Raw genomic sequence first — 25471 nt, 5'->3', positions numbered from 1 at the left:
CAAGCCATCCCAAGTGAATTAAAATCATCTCAATGGAAGGGGAAATGGGTGTTCTTGCTCTGTGTGTATATGGGTTTGTATATGTGATGTGTGCGTCAGTACCATGGCTTAACCTCAGGGCCTTGTACTACTCTCAGCTTGTTTGCTTGGTACTCTCACCACTTGAACCATTCACCAAGCCTGGCTTTTTGCTAGCTAATTAGAGATAGAGTCTCATGGACTTTTCTGCGTATGCTGGCTTCAAAACTCAATCTTCAGGTCTCAGCCTTCCGTGTAGGTAGGATTGTAGGTGTGAATCACTGGCACCCTGCCTGGGATATAGATGTTCTAATGGAGATGTTACTAATCAAAAGTCTTAACAGAGGGTAATATGTTTAGATGACAGGAGAAACCAAATACGTTTTATTTGACAATTAAAAAAAGGTGTTTGGATCTCACTGGGTTGCCCAGACTGGGTAAAAATATAAGACCATCACAAAGGGCTAGGGGATGTATTTCAAGTGTACAGTGTCTATGCAAGGCCCTGAGTTCAAATGTCAATATTGCTAAAAACAAATTCAAATTCAAGCAAATAAAATACCAACAGACAGCTACTTCAACTCAAGTCATTTTGGGGGTCCGGTCGTGGGGCCTGAACTCTGGGCCTGGGCGCTGTCCCTCAGCTCTTCAGCTCAAGGCTAGCGCTCTACCACTTGAGCCACAGCACCACTTCCGGCTTTTTTCTTTTTGCTTATGTGGTGCTGAGGAATCGAACCCAGGGCCTCAGGCATGCAAGGCAAGCGCCCTACCACTGAGCCACCTTCCCAGCCCCAACTCAAGTCATTTTGAGGTGTGTGTAAAAGCTTGTAGAGCCTTCTCCACCAAGATGCTGGGATGCTACCAGCCTTTATCTAAATGGGAGCCACACATATGGGAAGCAACTGACTTGTTCTCATCTCCACTTAACCTGCAAGCAAGAACCATTCAAGCAACTTCTTTACCTTGAGATCCAACCCACCCATTCTCTTCACTGCTTCTGCTGCATCTTTATTGCTTCCCACCTAAGGCACTGCAGCAGCCTCCCTCAGGGCCCTCCTCCCTCAGCTCTGCCCACCACTTTACTCCTCAGCACTCCTTTCCAAAAGCTGCTGAGTACTAGCTTTAGAAGAGAAAATATGACCAAGTCTATTCTTTCTTAAGTCTTCATTGGCTTCCTATTATCTTGCAAGGTAATGCCTAAACTCCCCAGCATGTATACAGATTGACTACAGTATTCTACAATTATTCCTGTAGTTCTCTTCGGTCGTCCTCATGCCTCGCTGTGTGGGACACTTCCTCTGTCTGTATACTTATTCATTTCTTCCAGAGCAAGCATCTTGCGAGTAGAGACTGTTTTTCAAATCAAATTCCTATGGCTAGGATGCAGCCCGTGTGTGGCATGTAAACATACACAATAAATAGAAAGTCTAGAAAGTAATTAACACTTAATTTTAATTAACATTAACAGTTCAAACAAAAAACAGGACTAGAATAGTGTTTAATACCAACCTCAGGAAATCACATTTATGTGAGAGAAATAAAACGGGACAGCAGAAGTCCGAAAAAAAAGGGTACAGCTTACATTATTGCACATCGATGAAATATGTTGTTGAGGGTAGCATCATACTCCGGGGCCAGGCTAGATCAGACCAGAGGAGGAAGACAAAGACAGAGCGCAAACCTCCAGGTGGTGTTTATTCTGGATTCTGAACTCTCTCCAAGATATGCAGCGGAACAGACATATTTGGTAAGTTCTTTACAAAATGACTACTGTGTCTCCACCACATGTTAGGTACACCATTTCTGTACTTCATTCAGAACACATGCAAGTTCAATGTATAACCCTACTTCCCATAACAACACCTGAACACCAAACCCCTAGGGCCCTCAGTCATGGAGCAGAGTTGCACAGAAGGAATTACTCTCATACATTACTGGGGTAATCAATACTCTTCATTTTGGTCATTTATATCTGAACATGAAAAAAAAAAGTGACAGTGAATATGAATGAGTACTAAAGGAATTCCTGGGCTGCTACCAGAAAATAAAATACGATTTATTAAAAAACTTCCTGCCACATATACAAAGGTGGCAAAAACTATGTAAATAAGAAAAAAAAATGACTATAAACGTATAGAAAAGATCAACTGTCTTCTAAACAAATTACAAAACTGATTTCAATTTTACCCTTGAGTATTATAAAAAAAAAATGTAAACCTGTGGATCTAGTTATTACCAAAACTCTTGCCTTAAGCCCAAAGAATGACCTTAAAGTTTGGCCTGAGCTAGTTTTATCTTCAAGTTGTCTCCAAGTTTGTCCATGAAGTCGAATGTATTCAAGTAGTCTGAACGCTGCACACTAACAGGGAGAAAAGAGAAAAGAAGGAAATTTAGTTTGTCTAATCAGAGGAGGGAAAATTCTAGAAATGATACTTAAAGTAATAGTTTACTAATATGTAGGAGAAAACTGATTTATGTTAACAAGCCACAAATCTATCCGGAATACTGTGCTCAAGGCTGAGCAGGCTGAGCAGGCTGAGCAGTCTGGGTAGCTCATGCTGACAGTCATTCATACACAGAAGGCTTCTTGCCAAGTGGCTTTGAGGTTCAGTTCTAACTAATGCTGACTGAAATTGTCCAACTTCTTCATTCTTGGAACAAAACCTACTTCGGGTAATAGGTAAGCCTTTACCCATATTCCCACATACTGCCATTCATCCTGAAAACAAATGAGCTATAAGGATACTGATGAGAACATTTCAAGCACTGTATTTTGTTGGAAATTTAAGTTATGAAATATGTAATGACTAAGAATAATCCCTTAACTGGGAACACACTGGTTCAGACACAGTATTAGTGGTCAATTTCAGTAGATTCTTTCTGCTTCCTACTCTTCCTTCCTTTTTAGTGTTGGTTACTGGGGCTTACACTCAGGGCTCTGAGCTCTCCTTTAGCTTTTTGCTAAAGTAGAGGTTGGTGCTCTACTACTTGAGCCACATCTCCGCTTCCAGCTTTCAGCTGGTTAAAAGTCTCCTAGATTTGCCTGCCTGGACTGGCTTCAAACTGTGATTTTCAGATCTCAGCCTCCTGAGAAGCTAGGATTATAGGTGTGAGCCACTGGTGCTCAGTCTTACTAGATTTTCTTGAGGTAACATAGTCCCAAAGTTGGACTTTGAGGAAGAAGTCTGCAGCTAATCCAGCTCATCTACTAATTACCTAGTCCTCCTGTCTTCATAAAAACCCTGGACAAAGACAAGGACCAGTGGCTTATACCTGCAATCCTAGCTACTCAGGACGTGGAGATCTGAGGATTGTGGTTCAAAGCAGCTTGGGCAAGGAAAGTACGTTAAGACTCTTATCTCCAATTAACCTTCAGAAAAGCGGAAGTGACACTGTGGCTCAAGTGGTAGAACTTTCACCATGGACTGAAGAGCTCAGGGACAGCTCCCAGGCCCAGAATTCAACCCCCACAACTGGCAGAAAAAAAAAAGCAAAAAACAAAAAACAGGTTTTTTGTAAGTGAGGATACTTAAGGAAGGGACAATATCAACTGGACATCTTACTTGTGTGGCTTACTATTCTCATTTGTAAATTAAAGAAAGTAATACTGTTAGAATACCCTAGTCTCTGAGTTCTCTTTGTTTCTAATTATTTTCTTTTAAAAATCAAACAGATGAAATCAGAGGTTGCCATATTAAGGCCCTGCCCCTGGACCAAAGAAGTTTGATTGGTATGCTGTGTATCCATGCATTTCTGTACTGTCCATCTTTGCTTCCCTCTACAATGGCTGATGCAGAGTTGGGTAGTTGCAAAATGACAACATAAAAAATAGACCACAAAGCCCAAAAATGTTTTTTGTCTATCTGACAATATACAGATACTACTGCAGATCCCAGAAGATAATGGGCAGCAATTCAAATAATTCCAAAAGGCATTGGTGCTTTGAGTCCGGTGAAGAGAAATGATCTGACCACAGAGGTCAGCTTGGTTATCCTTACTTGGGTAAACCTTTGATGCAAGCAGCCAAATCCTTGGTCATGAAGCCAGCCTCAATGGTCTCAATGCAGACTTCTTCCAGAGCCTTTGCAAAGACGGCAAGCTCCGTGTTGTTATCAAGCTTCGCTCTGTGGGCTAGCCCTCTGGTCCAGGCAAAAATGGAAGCTAAGAAAGAAAAACAAAGGAGGAAAGAAGAGGAAGCCAATGCAATCATTATATTCAATGTACAATATATAAGAACTGAACTATGTGACTTGAGGGTAGGGATGGGAGGGAAAGACGGGGAAAATGACGGAAGGGTGGCACGCATGGACTCATTGCACTCATAATCTGACATGCAATTCTAACTTCTTTGTACAAATTTTTAACAATATTTTTAAAGATCAAAAATAAATAAATAAAAGGAAAAAAACCCCAAATCTGGATTTCAATCTTCCTACTTAGGAGGATTCCCAAATGTCTTGCTTTTTCCAGAAACAAAAAGTTATTGTTTTTTTAAATGCAAGTGGATTACATTACTCTATCCACATTAGCTAGAAATGTTAAGTTCGATATAGTTTATCAAATAGAAAATTTTAAGAACACATTTTAATGGTGTAATACTACTGCTTGAAACTTAAAGTACTTACTAATTAAGAAAAGGTCTATTTGTTTATCTTTTGCCCACACTGGTCTCCTCTTTCTAGGCTATAATCTTTGTTTGTTGTGCCAGTCCTGGGGCTTGAATTCAGAGCCTAGATGCTGTTCCTGAACTTGGTAACCCACTCCCATTAAGGCTAGTGCTATACCACTTGAGTCACATCCCTACCTCTGGCTTTTGGTAGTTTATGAGAGGTTGAGTCTCATGGGCTGTCCTGCCCAGGCTGGTTCAGATCTTAGTCTCCTTGGTAGTTAGGATTACATGAGTGAGCCAGAGGTACCTGGGTATAATCCCTTTCTAAAGTACTATTCTAGAAAGAAGGATTTATCCACCTGGCTTATAAATTTGTAGCCTGCACCAAGTGAACTGGTGACTACACAGGGAAATGCTTGTTGACTATACTTCTCTCTGACATACATGCTTTCACAAAATAGAAACCCCCTCATTGCCTATTTTAATGATATCAAAAGACTCTTCGTAATAGAAGGAATCACAAAACACTGAAGAGCTAAAGATGTGTCTGAATTCCTCTGGAGGTTTTCTCTGGAAAGGACTCTGGTCAGAAACTAGCAAAATAGATGCCATCTTACCAATGGGGTTGGTGGACGTCTCCTGTCCTTTCTGGTGCATGCGGTAGTGACGGGTCACGGTCCCGTGGGCAGCCTCTGCTTCCACAGTCTTGCCATCTGGACAAATTAGCACACTGGTCATCATGCCAAGAGAGCCATAACCTGGAAGTGGCAGAGCAGGAAGAATTGGGTCGAACTGCATGAGGAGTGCTGGTCTCCAAGAGCTAAGACTGAGTCAAGTCTGGGGAAGACTTTGTAACTATAACTATACCGAGCCATCGATCATTCTTCTGCCTTCCAGGAAGCAGAGCAAGGTCACTGCTCCAGGTCTCAGATCGAAAGACCTACAAAGGATGCACCATTTCCTCACTGATCTCAGAGAAACCTGGTCAGTGCGTACTCTACCCTAATTCTGTCACTTCATGGCTACTGTGACTCAACTTTTCTATCTGTAAAATGGGAATAAAAGCACCCTTCTTTGAGTTGTGAGACTGGAGGAAAATATATTCTTGAATATATGAAAATATTATAGAAAATATATTTTCTATTATCAATTACTACAGAGAAAGCTCAATGTTATTGTTATTCTGATGTGCATGTGCTTGAGCAAGAGCTCAAGCTCATTCTTGCTAGATCAAGAGCTCAATATGTTATTTTTAAAAAAATATTTTGTGCTGGTCTAGGATGTGAACTCAGGTTCTAGGTACTATCCATGAACTTTTTTTTTTTTTGGGCCTGAACTCTGGGTCTGGGCACTGTCCCTCAGCTCTTCAGCTCAAGGCTAGCGCTCTACCACTTGCGCCACAGCGCCACTTCCGGCTTTTTTCTTTTTGCTCATGTGGTGCTGAGGAATCGAACCCAGGGCCTCAGGCATGCAAGGCAAGCGCTCTACCACTGAGCCACTTTCCCAGCCCCCATGAACTTTTTTTGCTCAAGACTAGTGCTATGCCACGAGAGTCACAGCTCAGAGCCTAGCTTTTGGCTGATCAATTGGAGATAAGAGTACCACAGACTTTCCTGTCTTTCCTGCCTGGGCTAGCTTCAAACTGTGATACTTGAATATCAGCCTGCTGAACATCTAGGATTACAGGTGTAAGCCACTGCCACTGAGCTTGTTCTTGTTAATCTTAAGAGCAGATGCTCTGCTTTCTGGGGAAATAAAAATTAAAGAGGCTCCTTTGGTTCGCCCAATGGCTCACACTCATAATCTTAGCTACTCAGGATGCTGAGATTTAAGGAAGATGGTTTGAAGCCAGTCCAGGAAGAAATGTCTATATAATTCTTATCTCCAATTAACCAGCAAAAAGCTAGAAGTAGAGTTCAAGTGTCAGTGCTCCAGCCTTGAGTCAAAAAGCCAAGGAAGATTGTGAGGCCTTGATTTCAATTCTCAGAACTAGCATAAACACATACTAAAAGAATATTTTCCAACCTTCAGACTAGACTCACTGTAATGGGATGAAAAGGCAGATACGAACAGGTTGGGTTGGATTTAAGAACATCCCACTTGATTTTCCTGTTCTTAGGACCCTTAAGAAAATAATTCTCACCGGGTGCTGGTGGCTCACGCTGGTAATTCTAGCTACTCAGGAGGCTGAGATCTGAGGATCACAGTTCAAAGCCAGCCCGGGCAGGAAAGTCCGTGAGACTCTTATCTCCAATAAACCAGTAAAAAAAAAACCCAGAAGTGGTGCAAAGGCTCAAGTGGTAGAGCGCTCACCTTGAGCTGAAGAGCGCAGGGACAGTGCCCAAGCAAAGAGTTCAAGCCCCATGACTGACACAAAAAAAAAAAAAAGAAAAAAGAAAATTCTCTTCTGTGTTTTCTATTTCAGAGCACCATATTCCAGCTTAAGGCCGTGCAACTTCTTTCTTTCTTTTCTGTAACTTTTTGTTCAAATTGAAAGAACATTTTTCTAATTTTTGCTATTTGCCATGACCACTTGGGAGGCTAATAATATAAACTTATAATTATCTATATTTTTTTTTTCCTGGTTTGAGAGTAAGTGGATTATTTCTTTAAAAATCTTTTGGGTCATCTGTGAGTGCAATTGAGGCATCTGAGGCTGTACTTCCTGGCCTGCATGAGAGAATCAGCTCTCTCCACTGTGTGCATCATGCGCTACCACACCACAGCTAAAAGCAGCTATGCATGGACAGAAACTTCTAAAACCGTAAGCCAGAATAAATTCTTCCTCTTATAAGTTGCTAACTCAAGTATGTGGTCACAGCCATCCAAAGTGTGACAAACATAAGAACTCATTATTTTGGATTTTGGTAAGTAAAGGTATAGAATGGGTAAAAAAGTGCTCTGTGTGGGATTAGTAACTCCTATCTCACTCTGTTGACTTGGGGCTTCATAGACACTCAAAAGTTACATTGATTAGAGGTTCAGGACCATGACATTTAACATAGGACACCATGTGCTAGCAACATTAGGACACTCGCCGATACTACTATCAAAACAGTGATAAGTGAAATGCTGTGACTCTCAAGTAGTTTACATCTCTAGAGAAGAATGAGGGACAGGATAGCTCTGCTGCCTTGAGATCACTTCATTGCAGGCTCTGCCGTAAAGGGTCTTCAGTAAGTCCTTTATCAGGGCTTGCTGTGCTTCAGGACTCTTAATCACAAACTGCTTTCAATTTGCATAACTTGACATTTACACATGAAATACTTCTCTACATACCCTTCTCTATTACCAGGAGGATACTTGAAAACAATGTATTTGAGCTTCTTACACATAACCTCCAGCATGTGTCTATTCCTCCTTCCTGATTTGTCCTGATTTGCGAGGTAAACTTTTGCTAAACTTAAATAAGTAAATAATATAAAAACAGAAGAATAGGTACAATATAGCTGAGTGGTAAAGTGCAAACCCTATGGTTTTATCTCAAGTATGAAACCAAACCTCCCCAAACAAAGAATGACTTTGAGTCCCTTCTCCAGAACTCTGATGAAAAAGAATAGTTTTCCTTATCCACCATGTAGCCATCATAAAGTGTTCCTTCCTCTGTCCATTCAGTACAAATGATTGTAAAGAAGGAAGAGTGGTAATTCATGTATCCTATATAAAGTTACCTTTAACTGGGTGAGTCTACTGATTTTCAGAATGATTAGGAATGTTTGAGTTTCATAAGGGAAAAAGCGGTATGGTCTGAGGAAAAGTAAACATAATTAAAGCTAACACAAACATTCATCTGGGCAGATCCAAGTGATCCCATGGACAATTCAAGCTGAAGAGCAATTTGGTACTGAGGAATTTGGGGAAAAGAGAAATTCTGTTGACTTAGCCTTTATCCTTGGCATATAGCCCACAGTTCTTTGCTCAATTCTTTCATGTTAGAAGTGCCTTCAAAGTTGGCAGAAAGAGCATGATTAAATCATGTGGCAAGATGAATGAACCCTTAGAGGCACTTCCCTTTGACCAAACAGGCACCTCACTTTACTCTTCCCTGCCTGAATACCTTGGTTTCTTTACATTCTCAACAGGGAAAATGAGGGCAGGGAGATTGAGTAATTAGCAGATAAGGTACTAGGCTTCTTGGTGGAGGCTTTAAAACTTCAAATGGAGGAAAGAAACAACAACTTGAGATCTAAGCTGGAGTCAGGAGTGTCAGCACTGTTACTTTCTGTATGACCCTGAATAAAGTCACTTCCCTAGTCTGAGCTTCATTTCCTTATCTGTCACATGAGATGAAGAGCCTGAGTGTCTCACAGTGTTAACACTTCATGATTTTATAACTAAGGGCTATAAAATCCTCATTCTCAAACTGGAGAATTATTGTGGAATGACCTTATTGCTACTGGGCTCTGGTGCCTCTCTTGGTCCTCTGACTGCTTACCTTGGGCCACGGAGTCAGACTGTACATCACCATCATAGTTTTTACAGGCCCAGATGAAACCTCCCTCTGATTTCATAGCTTGGGCCACCATGTCATCAATGAGCCTATGCTCATACCATATATTCTGGGCCTCAAATTTGGATTTGTATTGCCTAAAAACAAGAGAAAATGAGAACAGCTAAAAAGTATATTTTTGTTAGGGACATCATCTACTTCCCCCAAAGGGTGTGGGGAAGAAAGCAGTAGTTTTAGTAGAAACATCATAAGCTTGGGAATTTAACAGACTCAAATTATTGCCCAATCATCTTTTGGCCATCTGTAAGATAGATTTCTTCTGCCTTATGGACAAGGTGTGAAAAGTGAGTGCCCAGCAAAGATTCTCATAAAAAGCCCATCCACACCCTGACCTAAACACTGGCATTTAATCAGGGGCTTGGTCTTCTTAAATTTAAATAACAGTGAAAAGTAGATCTTTCAGTCATAACAATGGTCTTTAGAAAGCAAGAGAACAGGCTGGGAAAATCAGAGCTTTCTATTACTCATCTGGATTTCATTTCATTTGTTTTTATTTATTTGTTTTATTTTTCTATATTGCAGGTTGAATTCAGGGCCTGGTGATCATTAGCCAAGGGCTGGACTACCTGAATCATGCTTCAAGTCCATTAACAGGATTTTTTTATTCAAACTTTAAATAATTCTGGTTCTACAAAACAGTAACAACACCAACAAAAAACTAATAATGTGGGGCCTGCATTTAAGAACATGTTTACTTCCTAGAAACAACTCACACTACTAAATTTCAGATTTGTCCTTATTTAACTTACAGGGCTAATGGTAACTTTCACTCAATCTGTCTCAGAATTGAAGGGATAAGGAGATGTAAATACACCATAAGTGCCAGTTTACTTAAAAAAAAAAAGAAAAAGGACAAGAAGGAAAAGGAATGAAAGAGCTGTAGTTACTTGTCATAGATCTCCTGAAAGATGTCTTTAAAGCGCCCGTCGTATTTCTTCAGAATAGTGTTTTTGGTGCTCAGGTACAAAGGCCAGCCCTTTGACAGAGCCATCTGGAAGGAACTGTGTGCAAAGTCTTCAATGGATTTATCTTGATTGTACATCCCCATGGCAACACCGCCACACTCTGCAGAGGGGAAAGCAACAGAAGGAAAAAAAAAGAGAAAGGTATATGTAGTATAGTTACAAGGCTAAAGTAATTTCTAACAACCAAAGGACCAAAATCATGGCTATCCAAAATAGCCATGACTTTAACAGTCCCAGACAGGCTTCCAAGCTAAACAGACCATGAGTTCCTGAGGCACAGCATGGGACAATGTCAGTTCTTGGAAAAGCAAGAGAAAGTTATTAAAAGGCAATGAAGAAAGAAAAACACTAGTCTTTAGAATCCTGAAGATACTGAAATATCAAAAACTACTATTGTGAATCAGAAATATGCTGAAGAATGAACAAATAATTATTTATCTGTCTCAGACATTATTATTATTTTTTGGTTAACAGGTATTTTAAACTTAGGGGTGCACTCAATTCTCAGTCATTAAGAAAGATACACATTTCAAATAGTTAATGAATATTCTCCTAATTTCCTCTAGATACTGACCAGGCCTACCATAATTGGTGGAAGCAATTATGTTATAGGGGATTAGTAGTGTTTCTTAATTGAACTCTGTTATTACTAAAAGTTAGAACTTGAACTCATTCCAATGTCCCAGGTTAACTTGGCTCAGAAAGTGAAAAGCACTGAAACCTATAGAACTAGATTTTACTAAAATGATATTTTTGACAGAAGACTGGGCCTCTCACTTAAGTGATGAATGTTTTCATACTCTAGGAGATTTGTCCAAATCATCCTTTGAAGCAGCTAGGAGAAATAAAGTCAGAATTTTACTCGCAAAGGAAAAATTCCGAGAAGGACAAGAGGAAACTTTTAGCAAATAAACAAAACAATTCCCAAATATAAACTCTTACTAGAGCACAGGAAATTTGGGGGCTATTAACATTTAATTTATACAACTATGATAACATATTCCTACCTAATTATCTCATCTTTATCTATATACACTTCCAGTGAAGTGGCTACTTTCTTTTTACTGTTCTTTCTACCTTTGCTCAAGTCATGGTGAAGCACTGAAGCAAAGTACTTTTTTTTTTCTTTTTTAAGTTTTGGGTTCTGTAGAAATGTGGTAGATTCAGTTGTATTTTCTGGCAGTTACCTAGCTAAGTTAAAAAAAACAAATTAGTAATAATGTTGCCTAAATAATTTTTCTTCCAAAGGAGCTGTGTACTAGAGGTCCATTGCTAATACTCCTAGCTACCTGGGAGGATGAAAGAAGGAGAATTGTGGTTCCAGGCCAGCCTGGAAGTTCACCAAAACTCCTTCTTAACTCATAGTTGTGTACTAGCTTACATGTGCCGTACCAAAGGAGTGGGGCTAAGATTGGGAGGATTGCAGTACCAGGGCAGAGCTGTAAGAAGGGAAGCTGGATGTGGTGGCACAGGGACAAGAGGAAGCCTAAATTAGGTGGGCTCAGATGCCCACCTGGATGAGAAGCCAGACTGTATCCTAAATATAAACAGTGAAAACAGGGCTGAAGGCATAGCTTAGTGGCATCATGCCAGCCAAGCAGGCTGAGTTCAAATCTTCAGTATCACAAACAACATCAACATCAACAACAACAACAACAACAAGAAGTAGCTTATGATGAACTTATACATACCTTCAAAGTTATGGACCAAATATGTCACCTTTTGAGTTCCATCATTTGGCGTGTAGGTTATCTCTACTTTTCCAGGTCCAGGAACAACAAAATCAGTTGCTCTATACTATGTAGGGAAGGAAAAATGGGGCAAGAAAAGAAAAATAATCTACCAGGAATGATAAGGGCACAAAACAAAAGAGAACATAGATTCATGAGATGGAGAGGTCTTGAGATATTTTTTAATTAGTGACAGTACCCGTTAAATATCAGTAAGTATTTATTAGCTGCCTATGATATATAGGACAGTTTTATGAGTGCAGACTGCTTTCTCCTAGGAAGCTTACAATGTAATAGACAAACATAAGTGAGACATACCAAAAGAGCTTTCAATATCACCGGAGAGCTATACCTACTCCTCCATCACCAAAATATGCTAAAGCTTTAGGGTGACGGAGACAGAAGATGAAAGCCTGGAGTAAGGGAAGCCTTCCTGGGAAAGGTTGACAATATTTGATGCAGTGGTGAAGATGATTGTAGAGAGCTGATGCTTTGTCCTTACTATGTATCTATCCGATGCTTTAGATGCCCACCTCATTTGATTCTTAGATCTTATGAGGAAAGAAGTATAAGGCAGGGGAAATAATGGTCCCAGGGTCAAAAGGCTTGAGATCTGGTTCTACATATATTTTTAGGGCTCAATCTGACCATGGATCGTCACAGTGACAAACACTAGGCCACATGTAGCAGTCTTTCTCCAAGCGCATGTGATAGGATGATGACCCTAGGGCAAGGGCAGTTGAAGGAATGCCATCCCTTCACCAGCCTGAGCACTCCAGTGAAGAAAAAGGCCTGGGAAATCCTAGGCATTCACAAGTCACTCCTTCAGGGACCTGAGTCACTTAATGACTTGAAGTCAGGTACCAGCAAGAGCCAGCTACACCTATTGGTTTACACTAATACTTACAAGAGCTGGTGAAAGAGCAGTCAAGTTAACAAAAACAATTAAATACCTAGTCTACGTCTGACTAATGGAGTCCTTCATTCTGAGTGGCAATTTGTTTCTAATTTGTACATTCTGTCTATGTACATTCAGACAGCAAACCAACCTGATATTTGAGATTTTCAATCTGGATTTAAACAACAAGAATGTTCATTCTTCTAAATGACCAATGCCATAACAATTAACCCAAAAAAAAAAAAGGACTGAGTTAACTCATAAAAATGTATCCAGGGTAGTGTTCCCTAGATATGGATGTTTGTATTCCTGCTATCTTTGTTCACTTGTCTGTGTCTCTCGAAAGCATCTGTGAAGGAAAGGCCAGGATGAAGGGCTAGCTTGAGCTACAGAGTAAAACAAAGTTGGCTGATCCCTGGAGGACTGATTGGGTAACCTTATCCCCAGGGATAGAGACATTACTCTGGCCACACTGTTCTCAGGGATGAATACATGAAAGTCTCTGGATATCATCATTATGGATTCCTGTTTCTCCACTTCTTTTAAGCTATAGTTTTCTGCAAAAATATAAAACCTCAATTTCAGATTTCAAGTTTCAACACAGAATTTAGAATTTGTGTAGCTGGCAATTTCGTTACTAACTATGGCAATAAGCTTACTTGTGCAGAAGGACAAAAAACATTTGTTTCTCAAGCTGAACAGAATGCTTTAACAACACTGCTTTTAGGTACTAAGTTTTCCCTCATCCATATTCAGGTTTAATAAAATCCTTGGTGGTTCTCAGCCCATTAGAATCTCAGTACATTAGAATCACTTTAGAAAACCTGAGCCCTGGCAGAATTCAGATTTCAGTCACTGTAGGGTGGGACTCAGATATTGGAATTAAAACAAACAAATAAATAAATAAAAGCAAAAAAACCAAAACCACCAAAAGACTCATCACTGAATACTATTGTACAGCTGGTGTTTAAAACCATTGATTTGGTTGGCTATATGAAATTATCAACAGGAAAACAGAAAAATCCTGTATGATAATATAACATAAGAAAAAGATAAAGAACACATTTGAAAAAAATTCATAAGTAGCTGGATGCTAGTGGCTCACACCTGAAAATCTAGCTAAGGAAGAGGCTGAGATCTGAAGTATAGAGGCTCCAAGTGAGTGTGGGCAGAAGTTTTTGCAGTTCTATTTCCAATTAACCAGCAAAATGTTGGGCTGGAGGCAAGGCTCAAATAGAGCAGTAGCTCTAAACTAGAAGCTGAAGTATGAAACCCCGACTTCAAGCCCTTATGCAGGCCTACACACATAAAAAAAAATCCTTAATGCTGAGATGTGTGCATATGAAAGTTTATCTATATTTTCCTTTTCTTAAAAGGATGTCAATATACTCTTATACATAAATCTCTGTATTTCTCAGTCTTGTACTTTGCTCATTGGGCACAGATACTCAAAGGTAAGAGTAAAATATATAGGATAGAGTGGTCTAAACAACAAAAAATAAAAATCAACAGAACAAAACCAGGAAAAGAATAAAACACAGAATCAGACTGTTTGGGGCCTGGTAAAAGAATATACCCCAAATGACTTACTTGGTCCCCATATGCATGACGACCAATGATGATAGGTTTTACCCATCCGCTCACAAGCCGAGGGATATTTTTGCAGATAATAGCTTCCCTGAAGACAGTGCCACCCAGGATATTCCGGATGGTGCCATTTGGTGATTTCCACATTTGTTTCAGCTTGAACTCCTCTACTCTCTTCTCATCAGGGGTGATAGTAGCACACTTGATGCCAACATTGTACTTCTTTATGGCTTCTGCAGCATCCTTGGTCACTTGGTCATTGGTAGCATCGCGGTTCTCTATGCCTAAGTCATAGCTTGGGAGGGGAAAAAGTAGAAGCATGGCTTTTCAAACAAGCTGGTAAGATTATAACCTGTGAGAAGAGTGATGGTAGGCAGCTTGCTTGTAGAAAGGTCCTAAGGACCTTTAGTAATAATGCACTGTAACTAGAGAAGATGGCTGCCAATTAGGAAAACAAAACAAAACCAAAAAACAAAGAAGAGAAACAGAAGGCTGGGCTAGGCCTATTCACTATAGTGGAAAACTTCCTTTCAGGAAACTTCATGGAAACCAATTGTGCCAAATTATCTTCTGTTTTTCACAGACAGAAGCAGTAAAAGCACAAATCTTTGGTCTAGTTTTCCATATAAGTAGCCTACAAATTACATAAGTACCACTTTCTTTTTCCTGCTGTAAGTACTGTGCTCTAAAAAAAAAAAAAGAGATGGAAGGATTAAAGAAGTGTGTGTGTGTGTGTGTGTTGGCATTAAGTAGTCAGAGGCATATATGACAGTCAATGTTCAAAGAGCTAACAATTCCTTCATTACTGTACTAGTTATAAGTTGAACCTTCCTTTAAATCTTGAGGAAGTCTGTGTTCTGGAATGAAGCCTACAGTTTACTGGGTAATGGAATCCACCTCAACAATCTTGAGCACACTAGAGAAATTTAACTAAATACACATTAGTACCTATACTGCCCAATGACTGCCTGTTGCTCATGGAGCACAGGAAAATATTGCAAAGCTTCATCTAAAGTATGTAATACTTGGTTGAAAGGGGTAAAAACTAAATAATGTAATGATTTATTTTGTTGCCGGGATGTTAAAATGCTTCGATTTCCAACAACTGCTAAACTATTAAGACTCTAGATTTTCCTTTTTAGTTTTTTTTTGCATCTTTCTTTCTTTAGATATCCCAACTGCTAATGCAAACATAGAAATAAAAATCACGCTGTATTTCCAAATAAAAATTTCTAACTGCTTCAACCTTAGATAATTCATGTGAATCTAATAAAACCATATACACTCTTGTCTTCTTGTCTAGGAATGTTGGATATCTAATCCCAATTCCATAGTAAGTGTGGTAAGCAGTTTTCATGTGGTTGGAACTATTTCTCATCAGAAGAATCTACCAGCAAATTACTAGGTTATTTTCCCTTTTCTCCTTAGTATTTCTAAAAGACATGAAAGAATAAATGGCCTACATTATGGTATAGTCAACAACAGCAACAACAACGAACCAAACCACCATCCCTCCCAGGAAACTCTCCAAAGAAAATCCCAAACTAACTACTCTTCTACTCTTCAAAAGTATTTGTTAGTCATAACAGTGATTTTGGAACAACTTCAGTCTGTAGTCAGTGACTTTTTCCTCCTAAGCATAGAGGTTCTCGATCTCTCCCATTTTAGTGTCAGTCCTGGGGCTTTAATTTAGGGCCTGGGTGCTGTCTCTGAGCTTTTGTGCTCAAGGCTACCGCTCTACCATTTGAGCCATGGCTCCTTTTTTGGCTTTTTTTTTTGTGATTAATTGGAGGTAAGAGACTTACAGACCTCTCTGCCCCAGTTGGCTCTGAACTGAAGTCCTCAGATCTGAGCCTCCTGAGTAGCTAATATTACAGGGGTGAGCTACCCTAAGTAGGTAGGCTGAAGAGGCTCCAGCATTTTTTGCAGTTATTATATTGGACCCTATGAAATGTTATCAATTCACCTATTGTCATACAAAGTTCTAAAACAGGAAAGAGTTTTAAATTGTTTCTTTATCCACTTGGGAGCTTTTTTTAGTGCTTCCTTCTCTATATGTTGGGTTGACTTTTAATACAGACATTATCAGTGACTTAGAGTCAAAACAATTGAAAGGGCATTTATGGAAATGCTATCCAAATGCCTACACTCCACCAAGTAACAGTCCTCAGAACACATTCTGCCCAATTCTAGGTCAAGGCAAACACACTTAAGAGTTGCCAATATTTTGTCTGAGATATGTTGTTCAACACAATACCATTCCAATCCTTTAAAAATTCTGTCTTTATCTAGTTTAAATGTACAAAGAAGAAGCTTTCCTATGTTATTGATGAAAAACCTGGGGAAAGAATGAGAGGAAGACCATACTTTCGCATGCATTAGTCCTCACACACTGTAAGTTCAGGGCAAAAATGGACACAGATGATTGAAGGGAACTGCTGATGAGGCTTGGTCAAGGAGGTGACTGCAAGGATTCTTTGTGTGCTGCTGCTGTATGAAAAATGCCTGAAAGATTTCCACTGACTAAGTACGGTGATAAATGATTCAGTGTGGAAGGACATAATTGTGCTCCCTCCGATTAGCTTACTGTTCTTAGATCTCTTATTTTTTTCCCTCCCACAAATAATACATTGTGCTACTCCTGGCCACTGATTTATTAGAAATAAAACCTTTGCAGGAAGCAGAAAATTAGACCTAATATTCACTTTGTTTTCCTTAGAATGCTCGAGTTCTAAATGATAGATCCAGGTTTTCCAGTGATATGTTAAAAGAGAAAATTGAACGGAATGAATTTGGACTTAAAAAAAATAACCTTCACTTATACAATATAACTACAGCTACGTAAAATAGCTAGCTGAAACGCTGAAATAATTTAGATCATGCTTTCTGAATTTGTAGCTATATGGTAGGGTAATGCATTTACCTATGCAGATCCAGTTCCACATAGGGAAAAATAAGTTTTTCTTTAATCAATTCCCAAATGATTCGAGTCATTTCATCTCCTTGCATCTCTACCACAGAACCACCGTGAATTTTTTTGGACATTTTGACTTCAATAAACCTAAAAGAGATACACATAAAAAAGTAATTTTTCAATCTTTTAAAAAATCATTTTTCATTATAAAGTATAAACAATTAAATAGAAATAAAATATAAATAATTTGGTGACTACTAAAAGAACAATTTATAGTAGCCTAGTGGTATAATATTCTAGTTACAACATTTACCATTAGAATCAAACACCTTCTTGTATATCACTGTGTGATGTCTGAATCATCTCTATAAGACAAGCAAACCTACAAGATGTGTATTATTTAAGAGAAAATAAGCTTGGAAAAGGCCAACTGGCTAAACACAGGGGAGCCAGACACTGTAACACACCCTTACTAATGCAACCAACATTTTAAATTATTGTCTTATGAAATTATTATATCCATCATATCATGTTAGTTGAATGCTTCTACTCAATTTGTTATTTTATTGGGCTCCCAGGATGAGCAGAATGAAAAGTGGTATCATTTACTTTCTTTTAAGAAGTCTGTTTTGGGGCTGGGAACATGCTTCAGTGGTAAACTACCTGCATAGCAAGTCCAGACCCTGAGTTCAAACTCCAGTTTGAAAGAGGAGGAGGAAGAGGGGGAGGAGGAGGATGGTGATAATTTGCCTGTGGCTATTTTGGCCAAGCATGGTGGTTTACACCTGTGTAGCCAGCACTCCAGAGGCAGAGGGCAAACGCAGGAGAATCAAGAGTTTGAGAGGCAATTAGGCTATACAGCAAGAACCTGTCTCAAAAACCAGGCAGGGTTGGTGGTGGTGGTGCTCCAATAAAACACTTAGAAAACCAGAAGTGGTGCTGTGGCTCAAGTGGTAGAGTGCTCGCCTTGAGTTGAAGAGCTGAGGAAAAGCGCCCAGGGCCAGAGTTCAAGCTCCACAACTGACAAAAAACCAAATATTATTAGATAAGAAGCCCAAAACATTCTCTCTTGAAAAGTTGAGTTAAAATAATTTGGCCTTTAAATTTAAAAAATAGGGGGCTGGGAAGGTAGCTCAGCGGTACAGTGCATGCCTTGCAAGCATGAGGCCCTGGGTTCGATTCCTCAGCACCACATAAACAGAAAAAAGCCGGAAGTGGCGTTGTGGCTCCAGTGGTAGAGCACTAGCCTTGAGCTGAAGAGCTGAGGGACAGCACCCAGACCCAGAGATCAGGCCCCAAGACTGGCAAAAAAAAAAAAAAAGAATTATTTATAGACAGTAACCTTCAGGATATGTTTCCAACTCTCAGGCCCATTTTCCCTTCTCAAATTTGCAATTCCAGTATTCTTATTAGTTTTGAGGAAATACCCTAGATCATTACTGGAGAATTTTCTAAAATTCAACTAGAATAAAAGAAATGAACCAACTAATGTGGAGCAATCAATTGTTTTCATCAGTTATTCTAAGAATAACTTGTACTACAGCTTTAAGTAGATGGTTCAGGCATGCTTAATGCCACAATCACATCTGACCTTTATTTAAACAAAACATAGTAAAAAAAGAAAAGAGACAGCAAACTTATCTCGGTTTTAGTACTACATTTTCAGGGCCATAGTATTATGCAACAGGTATGACTTAGCTGTTTTCCCTTTATGGCAAATACAATTATCAAAAGAACAGAGTCTAGTGAAAAGGTCATGTGTATTTTTTTATTTCCTTCTCAGTGAATGCAAATATATTCTTTGGAATAATTTTTCAATATTTCATAATACATAACCAACTTCTTAGGTTTTACTCACTTTATGCGTTCATTGTTTTAGCACCTTAAAATGAAAAAGTGCTTCTTTATTAATATAACTATATAAGGCATTACTGTATTTATTCTGGATTTGATTTCCACAGGTGGGGCTTTAGGTCCCTTTAGCGCTTCAGATTTTGTCTCCATCCAACCCCCCAACTCCTCAAGGAAGGAGTTTGAAGCACAACCAGCCACCAGCTCATTAGTTTAGTTTGAAGGCAGCTGAATTCCAGCCTCCTGACACGTTGTGAAATTCCAGAAAATAAACCTGGAGTAATAATACACAGTAGTCTAAGGAAAACACACACACACACACAGTCCTACCCTTTGCCCTATCTAATTTTTCAATCCCAAGCTTTTTAGCCAATTTTGTTTTTAGCTGAGATCAAAATATTCTGTTACAGAGAAGGCAACGGCCTCAGAAAAGAAGGAAGCAGTTACAATCCTGTTGGAAATATTCCTGAATCACTCTTACTTTCAGTGCCAACAGCTGGGTCCCACACCAATTAACAACCATGGGAAAGCCACATCAAAGAATGCAAGGAAGAGGGGAAATGGATAATTCTTACCTTCACAGTGAACTGATTTCTAGTTTGTGAGTCCTCTCAGTCTTGAGGTCTCAAGTGAATGCAGTTTTACTTCTGCAAACAAAACAAAATATTAAGTCTTAACAACATACTCTGTCTGGGAAGATTTGGTTAATTTTAATACCATGTAGATAGCCCAGTTTATCTGGTTTAAAGTATAGTGTTGAGTGTATCCAGAGGGGCAAAGGGTGGCTTTAGATCTGTAGGCACCTTGCAAATAAAGGTCAAAGGGAGTACAAGCATCTTCTGTGCACCTTCGGGGCACGGGGTCGGTTAGCCGGTATTGGGGTTTTCAGGTCCTTCCGTGACAAGGCAAAGTCTGTAAACATCTTGCTAGCCATTGTGCAGGAGATAAGCAAGGAAGCTGGCTGGGTTCCGCCTTCCAGATTTCCATGCCCTTCCTCTATGTGGTGCCCAGACCTTTTAATCTCACAACCCTCCTAGCAGGCCTGGGAATCTCCCCCCATCCCAACTCCAAATCGGGGTGTGTGTGTGTGTGTCTCCCAACGCCCCTCTCACAGGGCACCCCCGGGTGCCCTAGCAATTATTCCAAGTTCGAAGTTATAGCTCTTCCCGCACCCCCTCCCCGCCAACCCGGGCTCCTCCGCTAGTCTCACCCAGGTCCCGGCCTACCGAGTTCTCCGTACACGCCCCAATCCCCGCTTACACCAGTCTCAGCACCCAGCCCTCCACTGTCAGGCGGTTCCTTCCCCCAACAGCCCAGACAGCGAACTAGGCTTCCCTGGACCCCCCGCAGCTGGCTTTCCTCCCCCAGCTGCAGATCTGGTCTACTTCTCAATGCATTCAACTCCCTCGACGCCCGATTCCCCCTCCCGTGCACCCGAGCCGCTGACACCAACCGAGCACCCCAGCACCCACTTCCCCTGCTGTCCCCGTGCCATGCCCAACACCTGGACTGGTGCCTTCTCCGCACCCAGGCCTTCCTACCCCAGATTTGGGCTTTCTTCCTTTCCCCCCATTTTGGCCTTCTCTGGAATTGAAGGGCCCCGCCCCCCAATAGCTCGGGGCAGTCGCCCCTCCGAGCCGTAGATTACCTGCCGAAAGGGAGCTGAAGAGCAGGTGTGGGGAGTGTTACACGGCTGCTCTCCCTCTCAAAATGCGGCACAACGCTCGCCACCCGGCCCCCGGCAGCCGCCCAGGCTCAGGCTACAACTCAGCACGAACCCCAGGACTGCAGGGCGGGTCAGGCTTTTCCTCTTCCCTGGCTTTTGTCCCCTCCCAAGCCCCACCTCCTCAGCCCACCTCCCTAAGCCCCGCCCTCTACTCCCCACCAATCCACGCACGCCGACTTCTCTGGGGGCGCCCGGACCCGGGCGTGGGGGCGGGGCCACGCGCCTGGGGGCGGGGCCCACGGTGTAGCCGGGGCTGCGCTCCGGGTGGGGGAAGGGGCTGCCACGCCGCCGCCGGAATTCCGCGGGACTCCGGCAGCCCAAGACCGACAATGCCACCTGCAGGCCGGGAGAGGGGCGCGCAGGACGCCGCGGCCTGGGCTTTGGACCGATCCAGAGCACCCCGCAGTGAGCCTGCAGCGGGGAACTGGACCAGGGCGGGTCCTTTCCTGGTGCTTTTGAATGTGGACTGGAGTGAGTCTTTAAAAGAAGAATGCTCCCAGTCTTCTTTGGGTTTTTTTAGATACTGCTGGGACACGAAGGGTGGAACTCATACACGGCGGGAGAGCCACGGGTGGATAACAACGCCACCACCTGTGACTAGCTCTTTAGCCTTGGGTATCTTCATTATTTTCATGAAATAAATCTTTTTGCCATTTGCTTTAGAAGATAGTTAAGGGGATCATTATCTGGGTTTAGTGAAGTTGGACTGGAGGTGTAAAGTCAGGGTGTGTGTGAGTGGGTGTGCACACAAGCACACCCTTGCACGCTTGCTTGCTTGCACCTGGAGTTTGAACTTAGGGCCTAGGTTCTGTCCCAAGCCACAGCTCCACATCCAGCTTTTCAGTGCTTACCTGGAGATAAGAGTCTCACAGACTTTCCAGCCTGGGCTGGCTTGGAACTGCCATCTTCAGATCTCAGCCTCCTGATTAGGAGCCCTAAAATTAGTTTTCAAAAATTATGTCTAGTACTGCATTCTAACACTACTCTGAAATTGTTTCTTTTATTTTATGCACACAATCCTAATAGTGATACTTCTCATACAACCATAAAGTTATATAGGCAAACTGACTAGAAACAAACTACTATAAAACAATATATTACAATTTAGAACACCAATTAAATTTTATAACTGATGTTTGGCTAAAACTAAGTTACTGCTTGAAATGTTTAGATGAATCTCACTGCTTATAAAACTACTAGAAGAAATCACAGTGGGGGAAAAGTTCTGTGACTTTGGCCTTGGTAAAGAGTTTTGGTATGACTCCCCAAAAGAGACTTATGAGATTATATCAAAACAAAAAGCTCAGGCAGGCGCAGGTGGCTCATGTCTGTAATACTAGCACTCAGGAGGTTGAGATCTGAGGATCGTGGTTTGAAACCAGCTGGGGCAGGAAAACTAGCGAGATTATTAACTGCAATAATCTACTCAGAAAACTGAAAGTGGCACTGTAGCTCAAATGGTAGAGCACTAGCCTTGAGCAAAGAAGCTAAGTAACAGCATCCAGGGACCAATACTGACCAAAAAAAACAAACAAAAAAACAAAAAACAAAACCAAAAAACTCTTTCAAAACCAAAGAAACAACCAACAGAAGAATAGACAAACTTATGGAATGGAAGAAAATATTTGCAGACCTTATATCTGAGAAGCCACTATTATCTAAAATACATAAACAATTTGAACAACTCAAAAGCTGGAGAACAAATTAAACCCAATTATAAAAAGGGCAAAGGGTATGAATAGAAAACTGGCCTAGGAGCAAGTCGTTTAAATAAGGATACAGGTGGACCCATTGCAACAATGAGAAGTACAAGTAGTCATGTTGAAAACGAATTTTACAACTTTGGTGGGGAGGGGGGGAGGATTGGGTGAGGGGGGGGGAGGCTGGGAAGGGATGGGAAGGGGAAACAAAGGAGGAGGCTACAATGCTTGATAAGAAATGTACTCATTATCTTGCCCATGTAATTGTAACCCCTCTGTACAGTATTTTCACAATAAAAAATAAATAAAAATTAAAAAAAAGAAAACTGGCCTAGGGGTATATGGAAAAATGACAAACATTGCTATCAGAGAAATATAAATTAAAACAATGCTAGATATCATCCAGTTATGATGCCTATAATTAAAGACAAAAGGTAACTCCTATTGGAGAGGATGTGGAGACAATGGAACCACTACAAGTGGCTGGTGGGAATGTAAACTAGCACAGATATTATGCTAAAAACTATAGAGGGTACTTAAAACAATGAAAACTAGAACTACTCTATGATTTGGAAGTCTTACTTTTTGGTACATATACAAAGAAAGGAAATCAGTAAGCCAGAGACATATGAACCTCCTATGTTGTTCATTGTAGCATGATTCATAATAGCCAAGATATTAAAATCAACCTGGGTGTCCGTCAAATGAGAGAATAGGTAAAGGATAATGTATATATGTGCCACAGAATACCATTCAGCTTCAAAAAAGAAACTTGAGATAGGGGCAAACCTCAAGTGACAGTTTGCACAGCAAGTCCAAGGACCTGGATTCTATCCCCAGTATGGTAACAAACAAAACAATACAAAAGAAGGAAATCTTATCATTTGTGACAACATACATGAGTCTGAAGGACATGATGTTAAAATAATCCAGGCACAGAAATCCATTTATATGGCATGACTTGTTATATGGATCTATAAAAAGATGAACTCACACCTGTAATTCTAGTTACTCAGGAGGCTGAGATCTGAGGAATAGGGTAGTTGAAGCTAGCCTGAGTGGAAAAGTCTGTGAGACTCCATCTCCAAAATAACCATCAAAAAGCCAGGCTGAAGGTGTAGTGCAAGTATTGAACATCAGCTGAGCAAGCAAGCTGATCAAGCAATCCAAACAAGTGTGAGGCTCTGGGTATGGGTGATTAAAAAAAGAGGATCAAAGAATGTAAAAATGTATAGTGGCAGAAGTAAATTATAACATCCTGAAAAATAAACACAAGTCCATGCTGATACTAATCAATAAAGAGAGAAAATCACGAGAGAAAAGCTACTTGTTTTCAGTAAAATGTAACTAAGACATATAGAAGATAAGTAAAGTTCCATAGTACTATATACACTATAAATACTATGCTTTACTTACACCCAACTTGGCAAGAATCAAATGAATGCTCAGATGCAAGTTTGAGGGAAAAATTTTTTAAAGAAAGAATCTCTGTAGATGAAATGCATCTGGAGTGCATTTTGTATGTCTAGTATGAAGTGAGTACCTAAACAGACTTCTTCCCTAAAACAATTTTCTATCTCTTTTCCACAGAAATGCAACTGTTAGCTAATATCGCTGTGAGACTGGGAAAGTGTGGAGGTCACTGACTTTGTCATGTTCACAGTTTTATCCCTAGCACAGCACCTACTAACTGACACATTGCTGGTCCAATGAATGACCCACTGTGTCTGTTGACTGGCGTTTCTTTTTACCATACATCAAGTCTCTCTCTCTTTCTTTCCCTCCCCCTCTCCCGCTCTTTCGGGTCTGGATTATCTATTCTGTTCATATGATCAGTTGGTTTTCAAATATTAACATCTGGTATGTTAACTTGAGTTTTTTTTTTTTTTAGCCTCCTCCTTCTCTTCCCCCACCCCTCAAGCAGAGGCTTGAGCATGAGCACATTTATGGTATTGGTAAAAGATTGGTAAAGGGTTGGTAAAAGATATCCAGCAACGATATAGGAGAGGGTAGATGGGGCCAGACAGGCCAGGGCCCCATTCAGGTAAATGTTGTGGTGGGGGTAGTTAGGTTAAAGGTTACATCCAAAGCAATCTGGGCTTATTTTTCACTAAGAATGACAGTTTGAGATACTGTGGGTCAGAGAGAGGGAAGGAGAGAAGATTGGCACGGAGCAGTAGTGAAGAATCCAGAGGAAGCTCAATACAGGATTTGCAGTTACCAAACTGCAGGGTTCAGTGGTATTTTCCCAGTAGCTGAAAAGACCAATTCGAGGAAAACTCTTGAGGAAAAGAATCCACAGATTCGAATTCAGAATAGCACCTCTCTTATTCCCCCCAACCCCCTTGCCTTGCCCTTTCCCTGATCCTGGGCATGCTCCCTTGGACAAACCTCAGGATTTCGATCAGCAGGTTTAAGCGTACTTTCTACACTCTTGGCTGCACGGAGCTAGCGGACCAAGCTAGCCAGATGGAGCAAGTCGGGTCTCGGTAACTTTATTTGCATCCGTACTTGCAGCACAAAACCCGCACCAAAAGCTTTACGGAGAGTCATTATCACCTACTCAGGGTAGGACCGCTGCCACTCACTTGCATCAAGCGCTTTGTTTTACTTAGTTTCCCCAGAAGAGTTCGTTAGAGTCGAGAACTGATATTATTGGTCCATGCTGCACACCAGAGATCAGAGACGGACAGAAATGAGCCGTCTGTCCCAGGTCACCACGGTAGCTAGGGCCCGAGTCTTGCCGGTCTGAATCCGCGTCTTAACCCCGGCGCCGTGGGCGCGGTAACTTAGGGAGAGTGCCCACCGTGTCGAACACATACGGTAACTGCAGGCCAGCCAGCACGCGTCTGCTGTCCCGGGGACCACGCACCCATCCGGTGACCCGCACGCGTGACGCTCACGCGCACTGTGGCCGCAGCGTCCTCGGGGAAGGCGGAGACGGCCGCGTTCCACCCGAGCAG

At 41.1% G+C, this 25471-nt stretch overlaps 1 protein-coding gene across 2 annotated transcripts; it reads right to left on the bottom strand.

The window, feature by feature from the left end:
- Positions 1-1453: 1453 nt before the first annotated feature.
- Positions 1454-25426, bottom strand: Idh1 (isocitrate dehydrogenase (NADP(+)) 1). 2 transcript variants are annotated; one of them, XM_042679005.1, is made up of 10 exons: positions 25331-25426; positions 19658-19729; positions 17241-17378; positions 14321-14612; positions 11794-11899; positions 10025-10202; positions 9063-9214; positions 5245-5385; positions 4017-4179; positions 1454-2377 (listed from the first exon to the last, which is right to left on the bottom strand). In XM_042679005.1, the coding sequence occupies exons 3-10, from the start codon at positions 17360-17362 to the stop codon at positions 2287-2289; spliced, it is 1245 nt and encodes a 414-aa protein (XP_042534939.1). In that variant the 5' UTR covers positions 17363-17378; positions 19658-19729; positions 25331-25426; the 3' UTR covers positions 1454-2286. The 2 variants fall into 2 exon arrangements, with proteins under 2 accessions (XP_042534939.1, XP_042534938.1); XM_042679004.1 differs by lacking the exon at positions 25331-25426 and adding an exon at positions 20731-20853.
- Positions 25427-25471: the final 45 nt, after the last annotated feature.

The sequence above is a fragment of the Dipodomys spectabilis genome, unplaced genomic scaffold, assembly GCF_019054845.1.
Source record: "Dipodomys spectabilis isolate Male_0828 unplaced genomic scaffold, ASM1905484v1 ptg000051l, whole genome shotgun sequence".
Taxonomy (NCBI): Eukaryota; Metazoa; Chordata; class Mammalia; order Rodentia; family Heteromyidae; genus Dipodomys; species Dipodomys spectabilis.
Note: the sequence above shows the minus strand (reverse complement) of the source record. Positions and strands in the feature narration are given on the sequence as shown.